Source organism: Astatotilapia calliptera, chromosome 22, assembly GCF_964374335.1.
Source record: "Astatotilapia calliptera chromosome 22, fAstCal68.1, whole genome shotgun sequence".
Lineage (NCBI taxonomy): Eukaryota > Metazoa > Chordata > Actinopteri > Cichliformes > Cichlidae > Astatotilapia > Astatotilapia calliptera.
The window spans coordinates 37,304,504-37,329,015 of NC_137442.1; the positions used below are offsets into that span (position 1 = coordinate 37,304,504).

Here is a 24,512-nt window from a genome sequence, read left to right on the forward strand (position 1 = left end):
TAAAATCACAAAGACTCACGAATCTAATCTCATTTTAACTCCAAATGATATTAAACATAAGAGATTCCTTTTGGAAAGGATGGATGGGTGTGTGCTCTAGAGAAGGAATCAAACTTCCTGTCAGCAGTTAAAAATCCCACATGCATGATATTATCAGGCTCCATTTACACCTATGCCGTGAATATTGGTGAAAGCACCGTTAATGGTATGTAGAGGTTTTAAAGAAAACTGTGCTGCCATCCTGACAAGTCTGAGTGTCAGACGATAACAAACACATTGTGCATGTATCCCAACAGCACGAGTGTGGATGTGGATTTAAAAAAGGAAAAGAAAGAATAAAGGAGACCTTACCAGGCAAACTTTATTAATCCACAGCAGTAAACAGTGCCTTTCTACTGTCAGTACTAAACTACCTCTGGTACTTCCACTCACACCTAGAAAACCAGATAACTTGAATTATATATTAACAAATACCGACATTAGAAACTTAAATAATATCATACAAAGTCTATTCTGAATCATTCCTGCAGAGGGAGCTGTGCCCCTGCGTTCTTCCTTTCAATAAGCACAGGCTTGGGTAAATATCTGCTGTTGGACATGCCAGGTTTCATACAAACACAGTCTGCATCTTCCATCAGAGTAAAACTGCAAAGTGAATCGAAGTCCAACTGGAGCGTCCGGCTCGTTTATCGTGCTGGTTCAACTGCAGGAGCGCACACACACGCGCACACCCACACGCACGCACACACGCGCGCGCACACACGCACACACGCGCGCGCACACACACGCACACACACGCACACACACGCACACACACGCACACACACGCACACAGTGCTGTTAGTTTGGATGAACCTTACAATAATTCAAGAAACAAAAGAAGACTTAGTGTACGAGGAGATGTCTATCTCTTCCGGCAGCTCGCCGATGTTCACCTCGAAGCGGTCCTGGACATCGTTGAGCGTGCGGGCGTCACCTTCATCAGACACAAATGTGATGGCCAGGCCTTTCGTTCCAAACCTGCCTGCTCGAGCAACCTACACCAAGACACCAGTGCAGCTGACCACATTACTCAGTCAGGATCACAGACTACAGCACAGTAGGGCAAACTAATCACAGTACAGGATAAGTATAAGACAATATAGTATGGCTTTGATAGAAGCCCTCTCCGTGTTCTTCTGGCATAGGTTAATGTTAGTGAATAAATGCTGTCCCAGAGTATTTGATCTGCCTTTTCTCTTCCGTACCCGTGTTTGTCCTATGAAGTCCTCTTTCAACAGAAGACTTCCTTCCAGCCTGGGTGCAGGACAGAGACCCTCCTTGCCACTCTTGGGATAAGCTACTACCTGCTCAGCTGATTATAACATTAATAAATGCCTCACACCTGTGTCTATCTAATAAAGAGCTCAGATTTCTCAGCATCTCCTTAAATATGTATTTGTACATCATCCAATAAGTCACAAATATGACCTTGTGCAGCTTTCACATATATTTCTATTACTCTTTTAGCCTGTCAGGTGAACAACACATGGATAGTCTCACCCTGTGAAGGTAAGTGTCAGAGTCTTCTGGCATGTCATAATTGAAGGCAATATTGACTCTCTCAATGTCCATCCCTCGTCCAAACAGGTTGGTGGCCACCAGGATTCGCCTCTGGAAGTCCTTGAACTGCTGGTAGCGAGACAAACTACAGAGGACAATAAGTGAAGCTTAGTCTGTGTGTCACATATCCTCACATTGAAAGTTTCATTATGTGTGTATTGGGCTGCTGAGTTGATCAACATCCTCACAGTACTGTGCAAATGTCCCCACTCATGTCTTTACATTTTTTTCTCCCAATGACACAGACCTTCTTGGAATTTTTGAAGTGGTCTTGAGTAACAGCTCTCCAGCTTCCTGAAAGACTTTCAAAGTTTTTCTTGGACATCAGCTTTTTTTGAGTGTATTTATGGGATTTTTGGTCACCGACATCAGTCAGACACTGATGCTGGATGAGAAGGACTGGCTCGTAGTCTCCACTTTAATTTATCCCACAGGTGTTTGTGACAGGGTGTGGTTTCTGGCTCAGCTGCAGGGGAGGGGTGGAGCAGTGCTTGGAGGAGGCTGAAGGCCACAGCTGTTCCTCATTGTTCCACCTTGTCTTTCCCTATTTAAGTAGCACACTAAGTCCATGGGTGTAGAGAGTGGAAGGCGCAGAGACAGAGGAGCAGCTGAGTGTACAGTCATGTGTTCTGTCAGGCAGAGCTAAGAACTCTGTGCAGGCCAGTCAAGTTCTTCCACATCAAAGCTGCTTATTTATATGGAGCTTGCTTTGTGGACTTGTTGATTATCTGACAGGAGGACCACAACGTGCGTCTTCAACATTGTGTGTCTGACAAGGTGATCGGCAACACGGGCACCACAAGGGACTGTCCTCTCCCCTTTCCTCTTCACCATCTACACCACAGACCTTTTACTTTTAGATGATCCTGCAGTGGTTGGATGCATCAGTGAGGGTGATGAGTGTTGGGCTGTGGTCGAGCAGAATCATCTGCAACTCAGCGTAGCAAAGACCAACCGATTTAGGAGGACCGGGAAACCTGTGACCCCTGTTTCAATCCAGGGGGTCGATGTGCAGGACTATAAATACCTCAGAGTACACCTGATAATAAATTGTAGTGGGTTAAAAACACCACTGCACTCTACAGGAAGGGCCAGAGTCGTCTCTGAGGTCTTCAACATCTGTCGGACAACACACAGGTGTTTCTATGAGTCTGTTGTGGACAGTGCTATCCTCTGTGCTGTTGCTTGCTGGGACAGCAGGTTGAGGGTTTCAGATGCCAACAGACATCCTGTCACTCGTACAGTTTCCTCAAATTTTTGTGAAGGACCCAATGCACACTATGCTAATATTTGTGGTCATCAATATGTATGGAAAGGATCAGGAGGTCCAACAGTGAGTGTCTACAGCCATCGGTAAAACAAGGTAGGGTGGGTGATGTTGTGGGGATGGAGCTAGACTTTAATAAGGTGGTGTCTGAGAGGCGGATGTTGTCCAAGGTCAGGACAATGCTGGACCTCCCACCCACTCATGATGAGCTGGTCAGTCACTGAGAGACTAAGATTACCCATAATGCACCACTAAAGGACACAGGAAGTCATTCCTGTCTGTGGATATCACTCTCCATCTAATGCACATCCTCTACAGTGAAAATAACAAAATTAAGTTTTACAGTAAAATGTCAGTTATATATATTTAATCTCTGTAATATTCTGGATATTTACAATTGAGTTATTTTATAATGGAGCTAAATCATGATAGTAAATGGTAAATGGACTGGTTCTTATAGAGCGCCTTTCTAGTCTGAGCGCTTTACACAACTTGCCTCATTCACACAAGCATTTTCTTCGATGCTGTTTCTATGTAAGTGCTTTCTTGCACACTGCCAATGCACTAAAACATACCTGGATATAAAAAACACACACAGGACAGTCAGTCATGGTCTCCCCAAACCTTTGAATGTCCTTTGGGAAGCCTGGAGAACTGCTCCTGAGTACTCATAAAGGAAGCTGTCTCAGAGAGATCAGACTGTGTTGAAGAATACCGGATTCTGGCTTTTAATCTTGTCAGACCTGTACAGACTGTGTTTTAATGTACTATATTTCCTTTTACGGTATGTTTGCATGTTTCAATATATGACAGCACCATTGTCTTAACAATGGTTGGCTCAAGACTTTTGCACAGCACTGCATCTTAGAGCACACAACACCATAAGAACTAATGCTTTACCTAATATAAAGAATGACCTCACTTACCAGTAAAAGTTATGTTTGCGATGGTATAATCATCACAACGCATTAATTTAACAAAATAAAAGTGTCTGAGAGTGAAAAAAATAAAAGCCTCCTGCTTCCTTCTTCATAATATTATTATATAGTAGAAAGCATAAAGATGTGGGGTCCTTACTTTACAAAATAAAGTACCAACTGTTGTTGTGATTTGGTGCTATATAAATAAAACTGAATCAAATTGGCCACAAGAAAGAGACTGCAGCTGCATGGAGCTAAGCTCACTGTCAGCTGATTACATTTGAGCCATTTCCTAAAGGTTCACACTGAGCTTGCTATCCTCTGCCAAAAGAACAAGTAGAGTGAACACAACATGGCAGTTCAGTGTTGTCTGGAGTAATAAAATAGTAACAAACATTTATGGCGTCACCGCTCTCAGTTACCGTTCCACCTGAGGCATCCCTCGATGGATGGCAATCGCTGGAAAGTTCTGCTCCACAAGCAGCTGAGCCAGAGCTACACAACGCTGGACGGACTTCACAAAGATCACCACCTGAGCAGCACAGCGACACAATCACTCAGCTACAGTGGACATTAAGTCCTGTCGGCTTCCTGTGTGTGTCTGTTTCACTGTGTGCGCCCCTCGTCTGCACTTGGAGACAATCGATCATTAACAGCTATTTATTACTTTACTCTAAGTAGAATCAAAAAGTTTTCATGTAGAACAACACCAGGACAAAAGAGACAGAGAAACAGGACAGCACCGTCAGCCATGCTTTTTGACACTCACTAGCGCTCGACTTGTTTCTTTGTTCAGTGACAAGCTCGCAAACTGCACAAGCAGAACCTGTTGGATTAGCAGTTATGACACTGCTGTCCTGTTGGTTTCCTCCACGTTCTGTTAACTCTGCTGCTGACATGGTAACGACAGAACTCCAGTGAACTGCTGGCCCTGTTGTCAAATATACATGATTCAGGTATTAAAGTCTGTACTGGGCTGATATCTAACAAATACTGGGTGGGCGCACCCCTCACTCTGATGGACCCTCACATACTCACATGAGCAAAGTATATTGTTTCCCTCGCTCCCTCACACTGAAGCATAGTAAGGCCTTTAAGAGGACCATTATACTTTTCTGTCTGTACACACACATACTGTACATATCTTATTAAGTATTTCTTTAACTGTAAATGTGAGGAGATGTCCTCTGGCACACAGCCTAACCCTAACCCTTCTTTCTGAGAGGTGTAGCCAATCAGAAGAAGAATAGAGCCTGGTTTCAGGAAGTTGATGAGCTGAGGGGTTGCACACAAGTAGCATAAATAACATTTATTTTGATCTTTGAAATAACTAATGCTTCTCTAGCAGGATCTGCAAGTGTGTCCCACAGTAACATGCTTGTAAGACATGAACATAAAACGCAGCAATCTAATTCCCATCAACAGAAAAGCAAACAGACAAAACAAAAATGTCCACAGGGGGGTTACACTGTGGGGAAAGTATGGTGTGGGTACCTGATTGAACTCTAGTGCATCCAGGAGATCGAAGAGCTTTCTGTTTTTCTCATTATCCTTCAGCTTGACGTAGTACTGCTGCAGCCCATGCAGAGTTAGCTTGGTTTCGTCATCTACAAAGATTTCCATCGGCTGGACCGGCAGGAGTTTGAAAGGGAGGTTGGCAAGATTCAGGGAAGAGCACACAAAGAGAACACCAATCATAATACAGTGGAAGTGAAAAGGAAGCAGCGAGGAGACGGAGGGAAGGCTTTGGTATAGGTAACACACACACACAGTTGTGTTTTCATATCTCTGTGGGGACATCTTATTGACATAATGCTTTCCCTAGCCCCTTACCCTAACCATCAAAGATGAATGCCTGACCCTCAGCCTACACCTAACCATGACCTAACTGTGACCCTCACACTAAAACAAGATTTTGAGCCTCGAAAATCCCTTCAAATTTGTGGGGACGGGAACTTTGTCCCTATAAGAGCTGTTAGTCCCCACAAGTATAGTAAAACTCCACTTTTTGGTCCCCAGAAAGATAAGTAAACACACACACACACTTCTTTCTTGTGACTTGGACTCATGGAGGCTGAACATCGACTTGGACTTTGTTACCCACTGTTCCAGCAGGCGAAGGAGTAGTGGAGGTGTGGAGGGAGCGGGAAGAGGCATGGCAGATGAAAGTGAAGAGGCGTATTTACATCTTGCATGAACTTTCTGCAGACTGGACGGATCTCTTTACTCAGGGTGGCGCTGAACATCATGACCTGCTTCTCGTGGGGAGTCATACGGAAAATCTCTTGGACATCTCTGCGCATGTCTAAGGAAGAGAGCATTATTTACAGCGTATTACAAACTCATCTAGATGCAGTGACTAAAGATTCAATAATGATGACTGAAGGCCCTTTCACATATGCACGCGCTGCACTCTGGAACCCATTTGTGTCTATTGTTTGTGCCACACAATAATGATTTCCCGCTGCACCGAGCAAAGCAAAGCACATGCACACTTGTGACGTATTGTTGTGCGAGGAACAGAAACGAAGAGTACTGCTGCGCTGAGTTCAACCACATGATGAAGGAGAACATTCTGTACGTATCAGAGTTTGGTGAACTGTTTGCTGCAGGTTCTGCAGACCTCAGAGAGAAGCAGTGTTGTGGAAACAACACACTCTTCACCAGCTGGGATAGTTACAAAGTTTTCTTCTTTATGAACCAGCGATACATGTTTTTATCAACATTTGAACATAATAGGACACAAACTCCTCAGAGAAACACGTTTTGAAATGACAAGCAGTGAGTGCAGCGCACGGCCGATGTAAAAGGCCCTTCAAAAGAAAACATTTTTGCTTCACTTCGTACCAAATGAATTGTCAAAAACACCAAGAAATCTATGACATCACATTTGAAACAATTAATTCCTAAAGTTTTTGTACAGTATTGAACAATCATATCACCCAACATCTAAAACTGTTGTTACACTGAGAAAAATAAACCCTAAGAGCTGCTAAGTCTACGTAGGTTCTCGGTCATCCAGGTCATAGTAATCTAAGGAGCTATTAAACACATATGTAAGACTGCTTTCTTCCATGTGTGCAACATCTCTAAAGTTAGAAATATCCTGTCTCAGAGTGACGCTGAAAAACTAGTTCATGCATTTATTACTTCCAGGCTGGACGACTGTAATTCATTATTATCAGGAAGTCCTAAAAACTCCCTGAAAAGCCTTCAGCTGATCCAAAATGCTGCAGCAAGAGTCCTGACAGGGACTAGAAAGAGAGAGCAGATTTCTCCTGTTTTGGCTTCCCTTCATTGGCTTCCTGTTAAATCCAGAATTAAATTCAAAATCCTGCTCCTCACATACAAGGTCTTAAATAATCAGGCCCCATCTTATCTTAATGACCTTGTAGTACCAGAGCACTTCGCTCTCACTCTGCAGGCCTACTTGTTGTTCATACGCACATGGCCGATTGTTGAGTGAAACGGATGAACCAGAATTGGTTTGTAAAAATGCTGAAACCTCAGTGATGTGGAACTGGTTTGGTGTTTGTCCGTCAGATACACAACAAAGCACATTTTTTTGTAGAACATGCAAGCGGGTCGTCGTTATTGCCGTATTTGTCGGACTAAGATGCTCGTAAATCTGGGAGTAATCTGGGTCCTAAACTTCGTCCGCTTCAGGTCCCAAAGTCAAACGAACACTGCTGCATCACTGAGAGTTAAAAACTGTCTAAATTCTTTCATCTTTAATAAAACGATCAGCATTGCTGCTTTACCAGGTGTAACTATGAAGTTTAACTTCCAGGCATCCATGAAAACAGAATTTATGACATTTAACAGTTAGAAGTTAGCAGGAAGTTAGCTCGCTAGTTACCTAAGCATGATATAGCATGTTCCGACTGAGAGATTTCTGAAACATTCAAACGTACAGCTCTGCTATCACTTCCAACATATATTAAGACAGGAAACTAAACAGCAGTGACGCTTGTAGGGTTACTGAAGTTGGGCTAGCTGGTATATAATGATGTGCCACGTGATCGCTAGCGACACAGCTATGTTAGCATAACATAAACAGTGAAGCTGGAGGACGAACACTAACACTTTTCCACTTATAAAAGTTAACGTGAAGGTTCTTCATGGTTAGAAACAAATGCAATCGCATGGCAGGATACTGTAAAAGGACCAAACTTCAGTCAGGAGAACAACTGAGATAATCCATCCACAATACGAGGTTAGTCATTAATATACTGCAACAACATGGGAATAGAGCAGCTGCCAGAGAATTCAACATTAATGAATCAATGGTACAGAAGTGGAGGAAGCAAGAAGAATGAGTTTAATAAAGTTTGATTTATCTGACTGCTTTGTTTTGCTTAATGTGTCTTATAATCCCGTGCACCTTATGGTCTGAAAAATACACATTAGACTTTTTTTATTTGGCACACTGCAGTTTAATGTAGCAAAGCACCTCTTTTTAACTTCAGTGGATATTATACATGGTTATGCTCAGGATATGTCAGCCCATATGTCAGCAAATTTGCATTTGCACTGTTAAATTTGTATATAGCTTTAATGCACATAAAAAACAGCTGCTTGTTTAAGTGAAAATAAATGGATGGTTTTTTTGCACTAGTAAAGTTGTGGAGTTGTATTTTGTCTCGCAGTAACTATATCATCAGTTATATCGTTATCACAAATTTTCAAATATATATCGTGATAAATATTTTCGGCCATATCGCCCTGCTCTAGTTAGGGCTGGATCAGGTGACCCTGAATCCTCCCTTAGTTATGCTGCAATAGGTGTAGGCTGCTGGGGGATTCCCATGATGCACTGGGTGTTTCTTCTTCACTCACTATGTGTTAACAGACCTCTCTGCACTGAATCATCCTTGTTATTAACCTCTGTCTCTCTTCCACAGCATGTCTTTATCCTGTCTTCGTTCTCTCACCCCAACCAATCACAGCTGTCGGAGGTTTCTTCCTGTTAAAAGGGAGTTTTTCCTTCCCACTGTCGCCAAAGTGCTTGCTCATAGGAAGTCATATGATTGTTGGGTTTTTCTCTGTATTTATTATTGTAGGGTCTACCTTACAATATAAAGCACCTTGAGGCGACTGTTGTTGTCATCTCGTACTGTATATATAAAACTGAACTGAAAGCAACTGGATTTCTTTAAGTTTCTTGAAGACGTTTCACGTCTCATCCGAGAAGCTTCTTCAGTTATAAAACAAAATGGTGGAGATTCCCAGGTATTAATCCTTAGTGGAAGTTGTCCCTTAACCTCTTAAGGCCCGAACTCTTTCATGGCATGCATTTTTAATTTTTCTTTGCTATTTGGGCTGATTGGGACCCAATGGATGTAAAAACAAAGAATTCCCAGATTTTTTTTTTATACCTGATTTTTGTTTCTGAGATAAATTAGATCCACATATGAGGACATTTGCTTTACATTTGGATAGAACAGTGGCAGTATAACGTCCTCGTAAGTGGATATCGGGCCCTTGTAGAACAAAATTTTGTATTTTGGTCTAGACAACCCAAAATGTGATGTCCACATATGTGGACGTCAGGTCCTAGGAGGTTAAGAAGGTTGTTGACCCACTATTGATCATGTCCCTCACCACACGTGCCATGGTGAGAAAAAAGGCGTGGATTATTATCGTCAGAGTTTTGATGCATGCTCAATCATCCAGGTAAGTAAATCCCAAAGGTTGATTCCGTTCACCTGGACGTTTTGTGGGAGAAACGTTTCGTTACTCGTCCAAGTGACTTCTTCGGTCTCAGCTGACTGCAGGTTTCCAACCTTATAAACAGTACATTTACACAATGAGGGAAACTATTGGTGGGTGAACAATGGGCTGGGAGGTAATGACCATTAATCAAAGACCACTGATCAATGGCCATGAGTCCCATTCACAGAGAGTTGGGGAATGGCTGCAATCACAGCATTGTAAGATGGTGACAGATGCACCCTTAGGCCCCTCCTCCATTCAGAGATGGTCTTTCCCTTTTCACGTAAATGGCCTCCTTGACTCCGCCCTCAAACCAGCGTTCCTCCCTGTCCAGGATGTTACATCCTCATCATTGAAACAGTGTCCACTGGCCTGTAGGTGTGCATAGACTGCAGAGTCCTGGCTTGACGAGGTGGCTCTGCTGTGTTGTAGCCAGAGGTTGTTTGGTTTCCCCGATGTATAAATCCTGGCAGTCCTCCTGCACTTAACAGCGTACACTATGTTACTCTGTTTGTGTCGGGGGACACGATCCTTGGGGTGGACCAATTTTTGGCGCAGCGTGTTTTGAGGTTTAAAAGCCACAGAGACCCGGTGTTTAGAAAAAATGCGTCTCAGCTGCTCCGATACTCCTGACACGTACGGGATCACTACAGGTTTTCTCTTGGGCAGCGGTTGTCCTTCTCTCCTGGATCAGCTGGAGCTTTCTTTAGGAGCCAAAAGTCCAGCTGGGATAACCACACTTACTCAGGGCCTTCTTGATGTTCTTCTGCCTCCCTGGCTGCTGTGTCTGTGGGGATGGTGTTCGCTCTGTGTTGTAGCGTCCTGATGACGCCCAGTTTGTGCTCCAAATCACAGATGCCTCATTAAATTTTATTAGGGAAAGACTGATAGCCCTCAGTGTTTTATTAGATACCCTAGTGGTATCAATTTCACACCCCTATGTCGCTATGTCCTTGAGTTATCACTTCACAAATTTGCGTGTCCAGGCCGCCCGCCTCGCAGGGTTACGACAATAAAAGTAGCAGTTGTCATCAAAATAAAAGCAACAAAGTCATGCTGCATTTGTTTAGCTGCCCCCTCTGCCTCTACAAAGGTGGGAAGACGCTGGTGCCATGATCTTTCACAATCCTCCAAATTTATCTTTAACTGAGAAATTTGTTTCTTACGCTTTATTCTGTTTGTTGTCACACAAGCACAGCAGAGAAATCCACTGTGTACATTTAGATTTAGCTAGATATATGTCAGGGGTGCTCAATACGTCGATCGCGATCGACCAGTCGATCGCAAAGGTAGTATTGGTAGATCGCATGGCATTAAAAAAATAGATGCCAGCCTATCATCCATCCCGTCACTTGATTGATACAGGGAAGCCAGTAAGATGACATCAGATTTTTTCTGACGCTTAGGTCGCTGCGCATGCGCAAACAGCGGCGCGAAGTGTAGTAAAACTGACAAGCTAGTCAGCGAGTTAACTCCAATTTTTAGCTCTCGGTTTTTTCTCTTAAACCTGGCCGTCAGCAGCTACTGTCCGGACTATGCATCCCTGGCTGATTCAATTCAGTGCAAGTCATCAGAGTAAACTCAGGTAATGACAAAAAATTTACATAGTTAATTGTGTTGTGAAATATTGGATATTGCGGTTATGCATGTATATACATTGTAGATATAAAGAATCCTCAATATATTTATAAATAAGTATATGTTTTGGATTTTTGTAGTGGGTAGATCATTTTGACTTGGTCATTTTATAAGTAGCTCACATGCGGAAAAAGTGTGAGCACCCCTGATATATGTCATGTATACGTTACTGTTTATTCTCACACCAATCACACCCGCAGTACAATAACTTCTACCACCAGCACCTTGGCCTCGAGTTGTCAGCTGTCAAACACTTTATTATCCTGGGAAAAGAAAAGATGGATACCTCATGATCCTTATAAAAATCACACATTACAGGAAAACCACAGACTCATATTTACTGCTGCAAGCTCCCCAAGGGAGGCAGGAAACCTTCACACAATATGAAAGGAAACTGGACTCCATACATAAAAACCACAAAGCTACCACAGTGAGACCACAAAGCTAATGAGACAGAGGTTGGTTTGAATGTTATCTTATCCTCTTCTTTGTTTCTTGGTTTTAAACACTGGCACATATTTGGATCTGATTTTGCTTTAAAAAGTGGGTTGTGCCACTTACCAAGCTGCTCGAGCATCTTGTCACACTCATCCAGGATGAAATGTTTGATGTGATGCAAATTGAGCGTCTTGCTGCGCGTCAGTGCCAGGATTCTGCCTGGTGTTCCCACCACAATATGAGGAGAGTTTTTCTTCAGCTCCTCTTCATCCTTCTTTATAGACAGCCCTCCAAAGAACACTGCCACCTGCAGGAAAACAAGCATACATCATACTGTTTGAGCTGGGAGAAACTGATGTATGAGTTCAAGCTGCTTTACCTAAACAGTGGGCATGTACTTTGAAAATCTCTCATATTCCTTGCTGATCTGAAACGCCAGCTCTCTGGTATGGCACATCACCAGGACAGAGACCTGCACATAAAAATGGCAAAGATTAAGATATAGTATCAACTTAATTCACTATGGGATGTATTTACTGCACTATGGTCCTTGAAAACACGATGCATCTGTAAATCTGAATGTACACTGTTCTTTTTTCCCTGCACACTACTGCAAGTCTTTCGTTCAAACTCAAACAGCCCACAACTCTTTACCAAGCGTTCTGCCAAGTGGATGGTAATAATTAAGAGTGACTCAAACATTTTTTCTCTCATCTGGATGTTAGCAGTTGGTCAGTCAAGAGTTGTGAAAAGCCCTAATCACAACATCATGGAGTCAACTGACTCTGTGACTGCCAGGTAAAAGTCGGCATTTACACAAAAGACACAACGCAATATCCTGAGTTTGCTTTCAGATTTGTTTTTGAGCCTGTTTATCTAGATATGAAGGCTCCACAAGTACAGAACAAATGTGCTCATTAGCTAAAAATCAGCTGTAAGTAGAATCTAAAATGAAAATAAATGCAGAAAAGCAATTAAATGACAGTTGTTACAATATAATAAAACACCTTTTAGCTCTGTCCTGGCTGCTACACCTCACCTGACCGGTGATGGGCTCTAGCTGCTGCAGGGTGGCAAGAACAAACACTGCTGTCTTCCCCATCCCAGACTTGGCCTGACAGAGCACATCCATACCCAGGATTGCCTGAGGGATGCATTCATGCTGAACTGGAAGGAGAACACATGAGCAGGAGAATTTCAGCTCATTCAGGATGCAGCAACCAGAAACCAGTACTCAAGCCATTTCTTTCACTCCCAGTTCAATGCAAAGTTACCTTTAAAATCCTTTAATTATTTCACAAAACTCTCTGTGGTTTGCCCTCCAGTATACTTTCTCAGGGTCTTTCAGAGTCAGAACTCTCAGGTCATCACATGCACATCTCTGAACTGTTCCCAGACTTAGGTCTACGGGTGCTTTCAGCATCTGTGGTCCTGTTCTTTGGACCAAGCTGCCTGCTGACCTGAGGTAGGTTACAGTGGTTTGCGAAAGTATTGGGCCCCCTTGAACTTTCCCACATTTTGTCACATTACAGCCACAAACATGAATCAATGTTATTGGACTTCCAGGTGAAAGACCAACACAAAGTGGTGCACACGTGAGAAGTGGAACGAAAATCAGACATGACTCCAAACATTTGTTACAAATAAATAACTGCAAAGTGGGGTGTGCGTAATTATTCAGCCCCTGAGTCGATACAATAAATAAATAAATACTAAATACTAAATACTTTGTAGAACCAGCTTTTGCTGCAGTTGCAGCTGCCAGTCTTTTAGGGTCTGTCTCTACCAGCTTTGCACATCTACAGACTGAAATCTTTGCCCATTCTTCTTTGAAACAGCTCCAGCTCAGCCAGATTAGATGGGCAGCGTTTGTGAACAGCAGTTTTCAGATCTTGCCACAGATTCTGGATTGGATTTAGATCTGGACTTTGACTGGGCCAGTCTAACACATGGATATGTTTTGTTTTAAACCATCCCATTGTTGCCCTGGCTTTATGTTCAGGGTCGTTGTCCTGCTGGAAGCTGAACCTCCGCCCCAGTCTCAAGTCTTTTGCAGACTCCAAGAGGTTTTCTTCTAAGACTGTCCTGTATTTGGCTCCATCCATCTTCCCACCAACTCTGACCAGCTTCCCTGTCCCTGCTGAAGAGAAGCCCCCCCCCCCCCCCCAGAGCATGATGCTGCCACCACCATATCTGACAGTGGGGATGGTGTGTTCAGAGTGATGTGCAGTGTTAGTTTTCACACACAGCGTTTTGCATTTTGGTCTCATCTGAGCAGAGCAGCTTCTTCCACATGTTTGCTGTGTCCCCACATGGCTTGTGGCAAACTGCAAACGGGACTTCTTATGGTTTTCTGTTAACAATGGCTTTCTTCTTGCCACTCTTCCATGAAGGCCAACTTTGTGCAATGCACCACTAATAGTTGTCCTGTGGACAGATTCCCCCACCTGAGCTGTAGATCTCTGCAGCTCGTCCAGAGTCACCATGGGCCTCTTGGCTGCATTTCTGATCAGCGCTCTCCTTGTTCGGCCTGTGAGTTTAGGTGGACGGCTTTGTCTTGGTAGGTTTACAGTTGTGCCGTACTCCTTCCATTTCTGAATGATGGCTTGAACAGAGCTCCGTGGATGTTCAAGGCTTGGGAAATCTTTTTGTAGCCTAAGCCTGCTTTAAATTTCTCAATAACTTTATCCCTGACCTGTCTGGTGTCTAAATCCAATCGAGAATCTGTGGCAAGATCTGAAAACTGCTGTTCACAAACGCTGTCCAGCTAATCTGGCTGAGCTGGAGCTGTTTCAAAGAAGAATGAGCAAAGATTTCAGTCTGTAGATGTGCAAAGCTGGTAGAGACAGACCCCAAAAGACTGGCAGCTGCAACTGCAGCAAAAGCTGGTTCTACAAAGTATTGACTCAGGGGCTGAATAATTACGCACACCCCACTTTGCAGTTATTTATTTGTAAAACATGTTTGGAATCATGTATGACTTTCGTTCCACTTCTCACGTGTGCACCACTTTGTGTTGGTCTTTCACCTGGACGTCCAATAACATTGATTCATGTTTGTGGCTGTAATGTGACAAAATGTGGGAAAGTTCAAGGGGGCCCAATACTTTTGAAAGCCACTGTATATGTATGCCTACGTTCAAAAACAGGCTTAAAACCTTTTTATTCTGACTGACCTACAATGAGACTCAAAATGTGGTTTTAGTGTCAGGGTTACAATTAGGATGTAGTTAGGCATTCATTTGTCATGATTAGGGTAAGGAGCTAGGGAAAGCTCCATGCACTTGTGTCTTCACGTATTGATTATTGTAACACTCTTCTTTCTGGGCTATCAAAGAAAAGTTTCAGAGGTCTACAGATGGTGCAAAATGCAGCTGCTCGCATTTTAACAAGAACTGGGAAATTTGAGCACATTACCCTGTGCTGAGATCTCTTCATATGTTTTTTGTTGTTGTTTTTTTGCACCATTTCCAAGCACTTTGTTCTCCAATGTGTGCTTGGGTCTTGTTTTGTACATATTCCTCTAGACTGTACATATGGCTATGTTTGCCATTTATTCCTGCTCTCTATTTACATTTTATTCCAGCACAGCTGGTGTGGAGCGCCTATACATTTGTTGTACAATGAATGGCTATTCTATTTAGCTGTTTTCACTGTAGGTTTACAATGATTTAGATTGTAAACTGTGGTGGGGCGTGGCCTGCGGTGCCGTGCGGATGCACCCTGCCGTGCCACATCCTGGGTTTCGGCACCAGTGTGGTGGAATTAAGGCACGGCGGTACCGCAGATCTGTGTTTTGAGCCATTTTTATTCAACATTTGTCAAACCACCACAACCCCACCAACCCCTGAGTCCCCATGTTTTAACATGGCGGGCTTGACTGTGGATGCCGTGCAGGTGCATCCGCACAGCACCGCAGTCCACGCCCCACCACATAAACCTACACAGATTTTCATGCTTTTATCTTCTGTGTTCAGCACATCGAGTTTGAGCATAATGAAATGTGTTATGTAACTAAAATTACCATTGCCAACACACCAACCCACCACAGCTCTGTAAAAGGAGGAACTGGCATTAATCTTTATCAGACGCTTCAAATACAGAGAGAAGATAAAAAAGTGAATAAAATCAGCAGCGGTTGTACCAGTTCCCAATTTTCCTCCTGGCACCAGTTACTCACCCTCAGACGGATGTTCAAACCCACAATCCACTATGGCTCTCAGCAGTTCAGGTTTCAGTAGAAAGTCTCTGAATCCAGAGGAGTGAATGGACACATAGGAGCCCTTCACCCCTTCCTTCCTTATCGACATGTCACTTGCACCTCCAACATCTCCAACATCTCCAACCCCTCCGGCCTCCACCTCATCATCTTCATAGTCCAACAGCTCGTTATCTACGTCGTTTTCTGTCATCCTGACCCTGCTGCGAAACAAGAAAAACAAATAATGTGTATGAAACTTCAGGAACAAAGAGCTTTTAAACTTTTGCAGTGCTAGAAGGTTCAACATGGCCAAAAATTATTGGCGTCAGCATGTGTGCAAATAAGAGCCAGCAGCTTAGACTTCAGAAGGTTGGGCTTGTTTTACTCCTGGTTCGGAGACGTCAGTCAGAGCAGATGTCCTTAATCTAGCTATCTCAAGCTCATGCTCTGAGTGCAGCAGCCCAATCCCACCTCCCAAAGTCAAATCCTAATCAACTTCAGCTGCCACGATTACGTCGACTATCAAAATCATCGACGACTAATTTAACGCGTTATTTAAAGCTTTGCAAGATCCCAAAAGACACAGGAATAAGTAGTAGGATTTAAGAGTGTAATAACGGACTGAAACAGAAGATGGTAGCACTGCATGCACAAGGATGCCAGCTGCCGTTAAACCCCAAAGAAGAAGAAGCTGTGTCCAAATTCAGGGGGAGCATCCTTCGGAGGCCGCATTTGTGAAGGCTTTCCAAATACAAAGACTTCTGCAAATGCAGAGGGGAGGAGCTCTGCTGTCTCCAAACTGTGGAGTACATACATACATACATATATATATATATATATATATATATACATACATACATACATACATGTATGTATATATGTATGTATGTATGTATGTATGTATATATATATATATATATATATATATATATATATATATATATATATATATATATACATATATACATACATACATACATACATATATACATATATATATATATACATATATATATATATATATATACATATATATATATATATATACATGTATATATGTTCTCCACAGAACCAGCAAAGGTGTACTCTCAGTGGCAAGGGAACAATAAGAGAACAGCACCACCAAGGCTGGAGACGGAGCAATACTGGAAGAGCATATGGGAGAAGGATGCAACCCATAACGGCAATGCTCAGTGGCTAGAGGATCTGAGGGCAGACCACAGCGACCTCCCTGAACAGGGTCCAGTAACCATCACAGTGGCAGATATCCAAGAAAGGGTCTCCAGTATGAAGAGTTGGACAGCACCAGGGCCCGACATGGTTCACGCCTACTGGCTGAAGAAGCTGACTGCACTCCACGAGCGTCTGGCAGCACAAATGAACCAGCTGCTAGTTAACGAGAGACACCCGGAATGGCTAACTGAAGGCCGGACGGTCCTGATCCCCAAGGACCCCAAGAAGGGACCGGTCCCCTCCAACTACCGACCAATAACCTGCCTCAGTACTACATGGAAGCTCCTGTCAGGCATCATATCGGCTAAGATGAACAGGCACATGGATCAATACATGAGCGGGACACAGAAAGGAATTGGCAAGAATACCAGAGGCGCAAAACACCAGCTACTGGTAGACAGAACAATCAGCCGAGACTGCAAGACCAGACTGACCAACCTGTGCACTGCCTGGATTGATTACAAGAAGGCCTATGACTCAATGCCCCACAGCTGGATACTGGAATGCCTAGAATTGTACAAGATCAATGGGACCCTAAGAGCCTTCATCAGGAACTCAATGGGGATGTGGCGTACAACACTAGAGGCCAACTCCAAGCCCATAGCACAAGTTACCATCAAGTGCGGGATCTACCAAGGAGATGCTCTGTCCCCACTGCTGTTCTGCATAGGCCTGAACCCCCTCAGTGAGATCATTAACAAGACTGGCTACGGATACCGACTACGGAACGGAGCAGTTGTCAGCCACCTCCTGTACATGGATGACATCAAGCTGTATGCCAAGAGTGAACGAGACATCGATTCACTGATCCACACTACCAGGCTATACAGCAATGACATTGGAATGTCGTTCGGACTGGAGAAGTGTAGTCGGATGGTAACAAAGAGAGGGAAGGTAGTCAGAACTGAGGGGATTGAACTACCAGAAGGCAACATTGCAGACATAGAGGACAGTTACAAGTACCTGGGGATCCCGCAGGCAAATGGGAACCATGAAGAGGCCGCTAGAAAGGCTGCAACCACCAAGTACCTGCAGAGGGTCAGGCAAGTCCTGAGGAGTCAGCTGAATGGTAAGAACAAGATCCGGGCCATCAACACATACGCCCTGCCCGTGATCAGGTACCCTGCTGGGGTAATAAGCTGGCCAAAGGAGGAGATAGAAGCCACTGACATAAAGACAAGAAAGCTCCTGACCATGCATGGAGGGTTTCACCCCAAGTCCAGCACCCTGAGGCTGTACGCTAAGCGGAAGGAAGGGGGCCGGGGACTGGTGAGTGTCAGCACCACAGTCCAGGATGAGACAACGAACATCCAAGAATACATTGGGAAGATGGCCCCAACTGACCGAGTGCTCAGTGAATACCTCAGGCAGCAGAAACCCAAGAAAGAGGAGGGAGACGAGGAACCATCATGGAAGGACAGGCCCCTGCACGGTATGTACCACCGGCAGATAGAGGAGGTGGCTGATATCCAGAAATCCTACCAGTGGCTGGACAAAGCTGGACTGAAAGACAGCACAGAGGCACTAATCATGGCAGCACAAGAACAAGCTCTGAGTACAAGATCCATAGAGGCTGGGGTCTATCACACCAGGCAAGACCCCAGGTGCAGGCTGTGTAAAGATGCCCCAGAAACAATCCAGCACATAACAGCAGGGTGCAAGATGCTAGCAGGCAAGGCATACATGGAACGCCATAACCAAGTGGCCGGCATAGTGTACAGGAACATCTGTGCCGAGTATAACCTGGAAGTCCCGAGGTCAAAATGGGAGATGCCCCCAAGGGTGGTGGAGAATGACCGAGCTAAGATCCTGTGGGACTTCCAGATACAGACGGACAAAATGGTGGTGGCTAACCAACCGGACATAGTGGTGGTAGACAAACAGAAGAAGACGGCCGTAGTGATCGATGTAGCGGTTCCGAATGACAGCAATATCAGGAAGAAGGAACACGAGAAGCTGGAGAAATACCAAGGGCTCAGAGAAGAGCTCGAGAGGATGTGGAGGGTGAAGGTAACGGTGGTCCCCGTGGTAATCGGAGCACTAGGTGCGGTGACTCCCAAGCTAGGCGAGTGGCTCCAGCAGATCCCGGGAACAACATCGGAGATCTCTGTCCAGAAGAGCGCAGTCCTGGGAACAGCTAAGATACTGCGCAGGACCCTCAAGCTCCCAGGCCTCTGGTAGAGGACTCGAGCTTGAAGGATAAACCGCCCGCAGGGGCGTGCTGGGTGTTTTATGTATGTATGTATATATATATATACACACACATATATATATATATATACACACACGGTTCGATATTTTTTCGATACAAAAAAATGTTCATGCATTTTTAATTTGTCATTTATTAAAATTATAAATATATATTTTAACTCAAAAGTACAGTTTTTAAATTTAACCCTAACCCTTGTGCGTGTTTTTTATTTTGACAGCGAATGCGCACCTGCGGACCACTTATGTGCAGCCCTGGTTATTTAGCTCGTCATATTGCAGCCACAGAAATTCTTTTGTCCATGAAACCATAAAGCTGCACTTTCTTTTTGCCTTATAGTCTGATTTGTCATAACTTCTCCGTTTTGTGGTAAGCTTTTCTTTGGCTGTCACTTCTTCACCCTGACCTGTCTTATTTGGCTCAGCAGAACTGAAATGCTTTTACACGCTCACTCACATAAGCTCAGCGATTCTCTGCGCGATCAACCTCTCACATGTTTAAGCTGCGGGAGATTTCACTATGTTTGCATAGTAAGCTAACGATTAATAAGACGATGTCAGAGGAATTGGTGCACAAATTATCATCACTCACAGATCAGTGCTGTCGCTCTCTATACACAGTTCGCACGATTGCAAAGTGAAAGCAAAAAACAAGCGCAAATTCAAACGCGATTTCAATATGTCACATATTGACAGTGGCTCACCGATGCCAATGACATAATTACCCAGCTACATTTCTGAAAGAATGCAAAAGCATTGACATATATTTTTCCTTCCTACAATAGCCCGACGGGCAGGGAAGAGATAGATTTTGGTAGCCCGACTGAAAAAATCGCTAGCTCCGGGACGTCGGGCTAGCGATATTGCGAGCCCTGTATCTGATTGAGGAATCACTCATCTTTGGAAAAGAGAGTTTATTACAGAGAAATGGCTCTTTCCAAAATAAAAGCTATACTATCCGCTTCTTCTGGGCTATATTCTCAGCAGCATAAGGAGAATCCTGTGCTAACAGCTGTCTAAATGACTCGGCTAAAGTTAGTAGCATGCTTGTTGTTTTGGTCTTTGCACTAGGATGATGTCGGTGTAAATGTGCAGTCATATTCGTTGTGTTCCCACTAGTGCTTTCAGGTTAATCTCGTTGAAATGACCTTAACACCACAACACGGCAAATCTCCGTTAACGAGCTACCGCCGATCGCCCCGTGCATGGGGCTGGACGGCCAACACGTTAACGAGCTAACTGCGCTAACACACTAGTTCACACCAATGTAATTGAGCATTGCATGGCACATCCAACATACTGTTTTACTTTAGTCCATGACTCGCTTACCTTCAGGGTCATACGTCACATGAAAACCAAAATAATTCCAAACGCCAGATCTGAATGAGAGTGGGGGAGGTTCATGTTGTAAGGGGAGCTTAACTTCTGTCTCGCTAGCTTGCCCTGCGCTCTTCCTTCTGACTATGCTGTCTGTGTTGAGCGCTCAGTGGATCTGCGCTCGACAGTGCAGCCTAGGCGGAGTAGTCGAACACAGATTCACTGAGCGTTCAACACAGACAGCATCGTCAGAAGGAAAGCTGATAAAATAAATTACAAATGTTGTATTGTTCGATACATATGCGTACCGAACCGAAAGCACTGTATCGAACGGTTCAATATCGATACGAATATCGTTGCACCCCTAATATATATATATATATATATATATATATACATATATATACATATATATATATATATATATATATATATATATAAAACACCCAGCACGCCCCTGCGGGCGGTTTATCCTTCAAGCTCGGAGCCACTCTGAACTTTATAAGTACCCCCCCAACTCCTCGGACCTCTCCGAGAACGCGCCCAGAGAGAGGGTGCCCTGCACCACAGGGTGGGAGTACTCTCATGTAGCGGGCCTCCAGAGCAACTTTGTCACTGTATATATATATATATATACAGTGACAAAGTTGCATACATATATATATATATATATATATATATATATATATGTATATGTATATATATATATATACATATATATATATATATATATACACACACACACATATCACTGACTTTCAGCTTGTTGTGTTTGTGGATATATGACTGACTTTAATTATTAAACATTCGCACATAAATAAGTGACGTCATATTCAGCACTTTTGACAGTTCACTCTTCGGCCGCTCCATCTTATTAGGGAAAGTCCACATACATAAATGTAAATTTCAAAACTCAACCCCATCATTTAATTTGTTTTTGATTGAAATTGAATATTACTTAAACTCTCTTAAACTTCCAATAAAAAAGGTTTATCATTGATTGAAGTTCATTCAGAAATGTTTAAGGAATGAGCTGTCACAACTTTCAAGTACAAAGTTGTTATGAAGTCTGTCACATTCCCCCCTTTTTTTCTTTTTTATCCTTTATTTAATTATCCTTCTTATTTCATTGTACTGTATATTGTTACTCTTATTTGCCTTGTATGTCTACTGTACAAATTGAACTGGAATGACTGACTGTTCGCTTTATAAGTTCAATAAAGTTTGGAAACAAAAAAAACCTCTTCGGCCGCTCCCTTCTGCCGTATTTTGCGGCAAAATTATCCACACCCACTGCCGCGCTATGAATTGTGGGATATATGGGACCACGAAGCGTGCACCGGACCACGCTTGATATTTGGGGAAATCGACGGCGCATTTGGAGTATGCATTTGAAGTACACTTCGAATTGGGACAGCCGTCGTCGCGTGGCGGTGACGTAACCGCACTTGAAATGCGTACTTCAAGCGTGCAGACCCTGAATTGGGACACAGCCGATGTGATGGGTTATCCTTGATGGAGATGAGTGTGACCTCTGACCCTCACTGACTCAAACACCTCCAAATTCTGACCAAAGATGCTTCCAGGCTTTTGGATTAGTGTTTAAATCTTGCTGGCAGTGATGCTGCCCCTTCAGCAGACAGCAGCAGAATAGATGCACTCTCTACCACAGGATGTTAGAAGATCTCCAGCATCTTGCTGCACACATTAAAGGATCTGAGCTTCCTTAGAAAGTAGAGTCAGCTCATCCCCTTCTTGTACACAGCATCACCGTTGGGCCTTCAGTCCAATCTGTCATTCAGGTGACTGTGGTAACCCTGTATTACTAACCACCACATCAGACAGGTTGGCCCACAGACGTACAAACTGAGGCCTCTCAGACAGATAGTGAGGAATACAAGATACAGCAGAATGGATCCATCCTGGGTTGTATCCGCAGCTCATGGTGTTGCTGTAGTAATGGCCTGGAGGATAATTTCTTGGCATGGTTTGTGGCCCTTAGTATCAAATGAGCATTGCTTAAATGCCACAGCCTGCCTGAGTACTGTTGGTGACCATGTCCACCCCTTTGGGGGATAGCACACCATGTCACAAAGCTCAGATAATCTGAGACTGGTTTTTTGAACATGACAATGAGTTCACTGTACTTAAACGGCCTCCACAATCACCAGATGTCAATCCAATTGAGCACCTTTGGGAGATGGTGACAAATCTGCAGGAACTGTGTGATGTTATGATGTCCACATGGGCCACAGTCTCTGAGGAAATGTTTTCAGCATCTCGTTGAATTGTTGGTACAAAGAATTCAATCAGTACTAACAAAGTGTACAAAGGTTACAAAGTGTTTTGAGTGAAAGCAGAATACTGGTACTGTCACACTGGTGCCTATCCCAGCTGTCTTAGGGCAAGAGGCAGGGTACACCCTGGACAGGTCGCCAGTCTGTCACAGGGCTAACACATAGACACAGATAACCAATCACACTCACGGGAAATTTAGTTACCAGTTAACCTAACCCCACTAACTGCATGTCTTTGGATTGTGGGAGGAAGCCGGGGTACTCAGAGAAAACTCACGCAAACACGGGGAGAACATGCAAACTCCACACAGAAAGACCTCGGCCTGATGGTGGAACTGAACTCAGGACCTTCTTGCTGTGAGGCAACAGTGCTAACAACTGTGCCACCCTGCAAAATTTATTTATATTGCATAGATGAGCAAACATGAGCACATTACCCCTGTTCTTGCCTCCTTACACTGGTTGCCTGTCCATTTTAGAATTCATTTTAAAATTTTATTGCTTGCTTTTAAAGTCTTAAATGGCCTGGCTCCTTCTTACCTGTCAGACCTTTTACACCAATACACTCCACAAAGGTCTCTCAGATCATCTGACCAGTCACTCCTTGCTGTCCCCATGTCGAGACTGAGACACCGAGGGGACCGAGCTTTCGCTGTTGTGGCCCCCAAACTATGGAACAAACTGCCCCTCCATATTAGGCTGGCCTCAACACTTGAAATGTTTAAATCACTTTTAAAAAACACACTTTTTTTCAAAGGCTTTCTAGGAGTATTATCAGAGTCAGTTTGTAGTCAGTTTTTAGTCAGCTGTTGGTCATTCTTAATCTTTTTACTTTGTTAATCTTATTCATATTGTTTATTCTACTCATGTTTTGATATTTAATATATACACTGATTTATTTTTATCTTCTTTTTCAATTATATATTTATTTTGTTTATTGATTTCATTGTATGCTTAATGTATGGTTTTTAACTGCTATCTCTGTTTTATTATTGGAAAGCACTTTGGTCAACTTTGTTGTTTTTAAAGTGCTATATAAATAAAGTTGGATTGGATAAATGCCAGAATAGAGGTGAGTGTCTAACATGAGGCACCAACTTTTACAGCAGGCTAGAATTTCTATAAGGACTCCAGTGATGTCCACCACCTCAGTTTGAAGACATGAATCAGTCCACTGTGCTAAAAATCAATTGCCTGGTTTCATTTTGAAGGAATATTCCGGAACTTTTATTTTTATTGTCGCTGAATATTAAATAGCTATAACCACACACGCAGTTATGGTTTGACTTTTGAAAGTTCAAATCCAGCAATACTGATGTCTTTAAGATTTCTTCATCACACTGCAGATCATTACCGACATGAAACTACGGACGCCATAAAACTGGGACCATCCCTGATCTCTGTTATTTACTCGAGCTCGTCTGATATTATGGCAGCTCACGTAAACACAGCGCACATGAGTGGCGGTTTTAGCAATAACCGTAAAAGCAAATCCCAAGTATTCTAAACAGCTAGCTGTCATTAGCTCAGCGGCTAACAAACAACTCATCACATCTCACTGGAACATCTCACGGCTCAACATTAAACTTCAGAGAGGTGACAGTCATGTTGCCGCAGGTACTGATAACGTGCACTGCCTACAGTTCTTTTAATAATCGACATACCTTCACTACGAGA

General features: G+C 43.4%; 1 protein-coding gene across 1 annotated transcript; it reads right to left on the reverse strand.

Moving 5' to 3' along the window:
* Nucleotides 1-343: 343 nt before the first annotated feature.
* Nucleotides 344-24,489, reverse strand: ddx39b (DEAD (Asp-Glu-Ala-Asp) box polypeptide 39B). The gene is given in 11 exon segments (XM_026156506.2): nt 344-703; nt 936-1,037; nt 1,543-1,687; nt 4,212-4,321; nt 5,284-5,415; nt 5,976-6,094; nt 11,704-11,887; nt 11,960-12,052; nt 12,620-12,747; nt 15,760-16,001; nt 23,376-24,489. Coding segments are annotated over 11 exon segments (1,401 nt in total). The 5' UTR covers nt 23,453-24,489; the 3' UTR covers nt 344-634.
* Nucleotides 24,490-24,512: the final 23 nt, after the last annotated feature.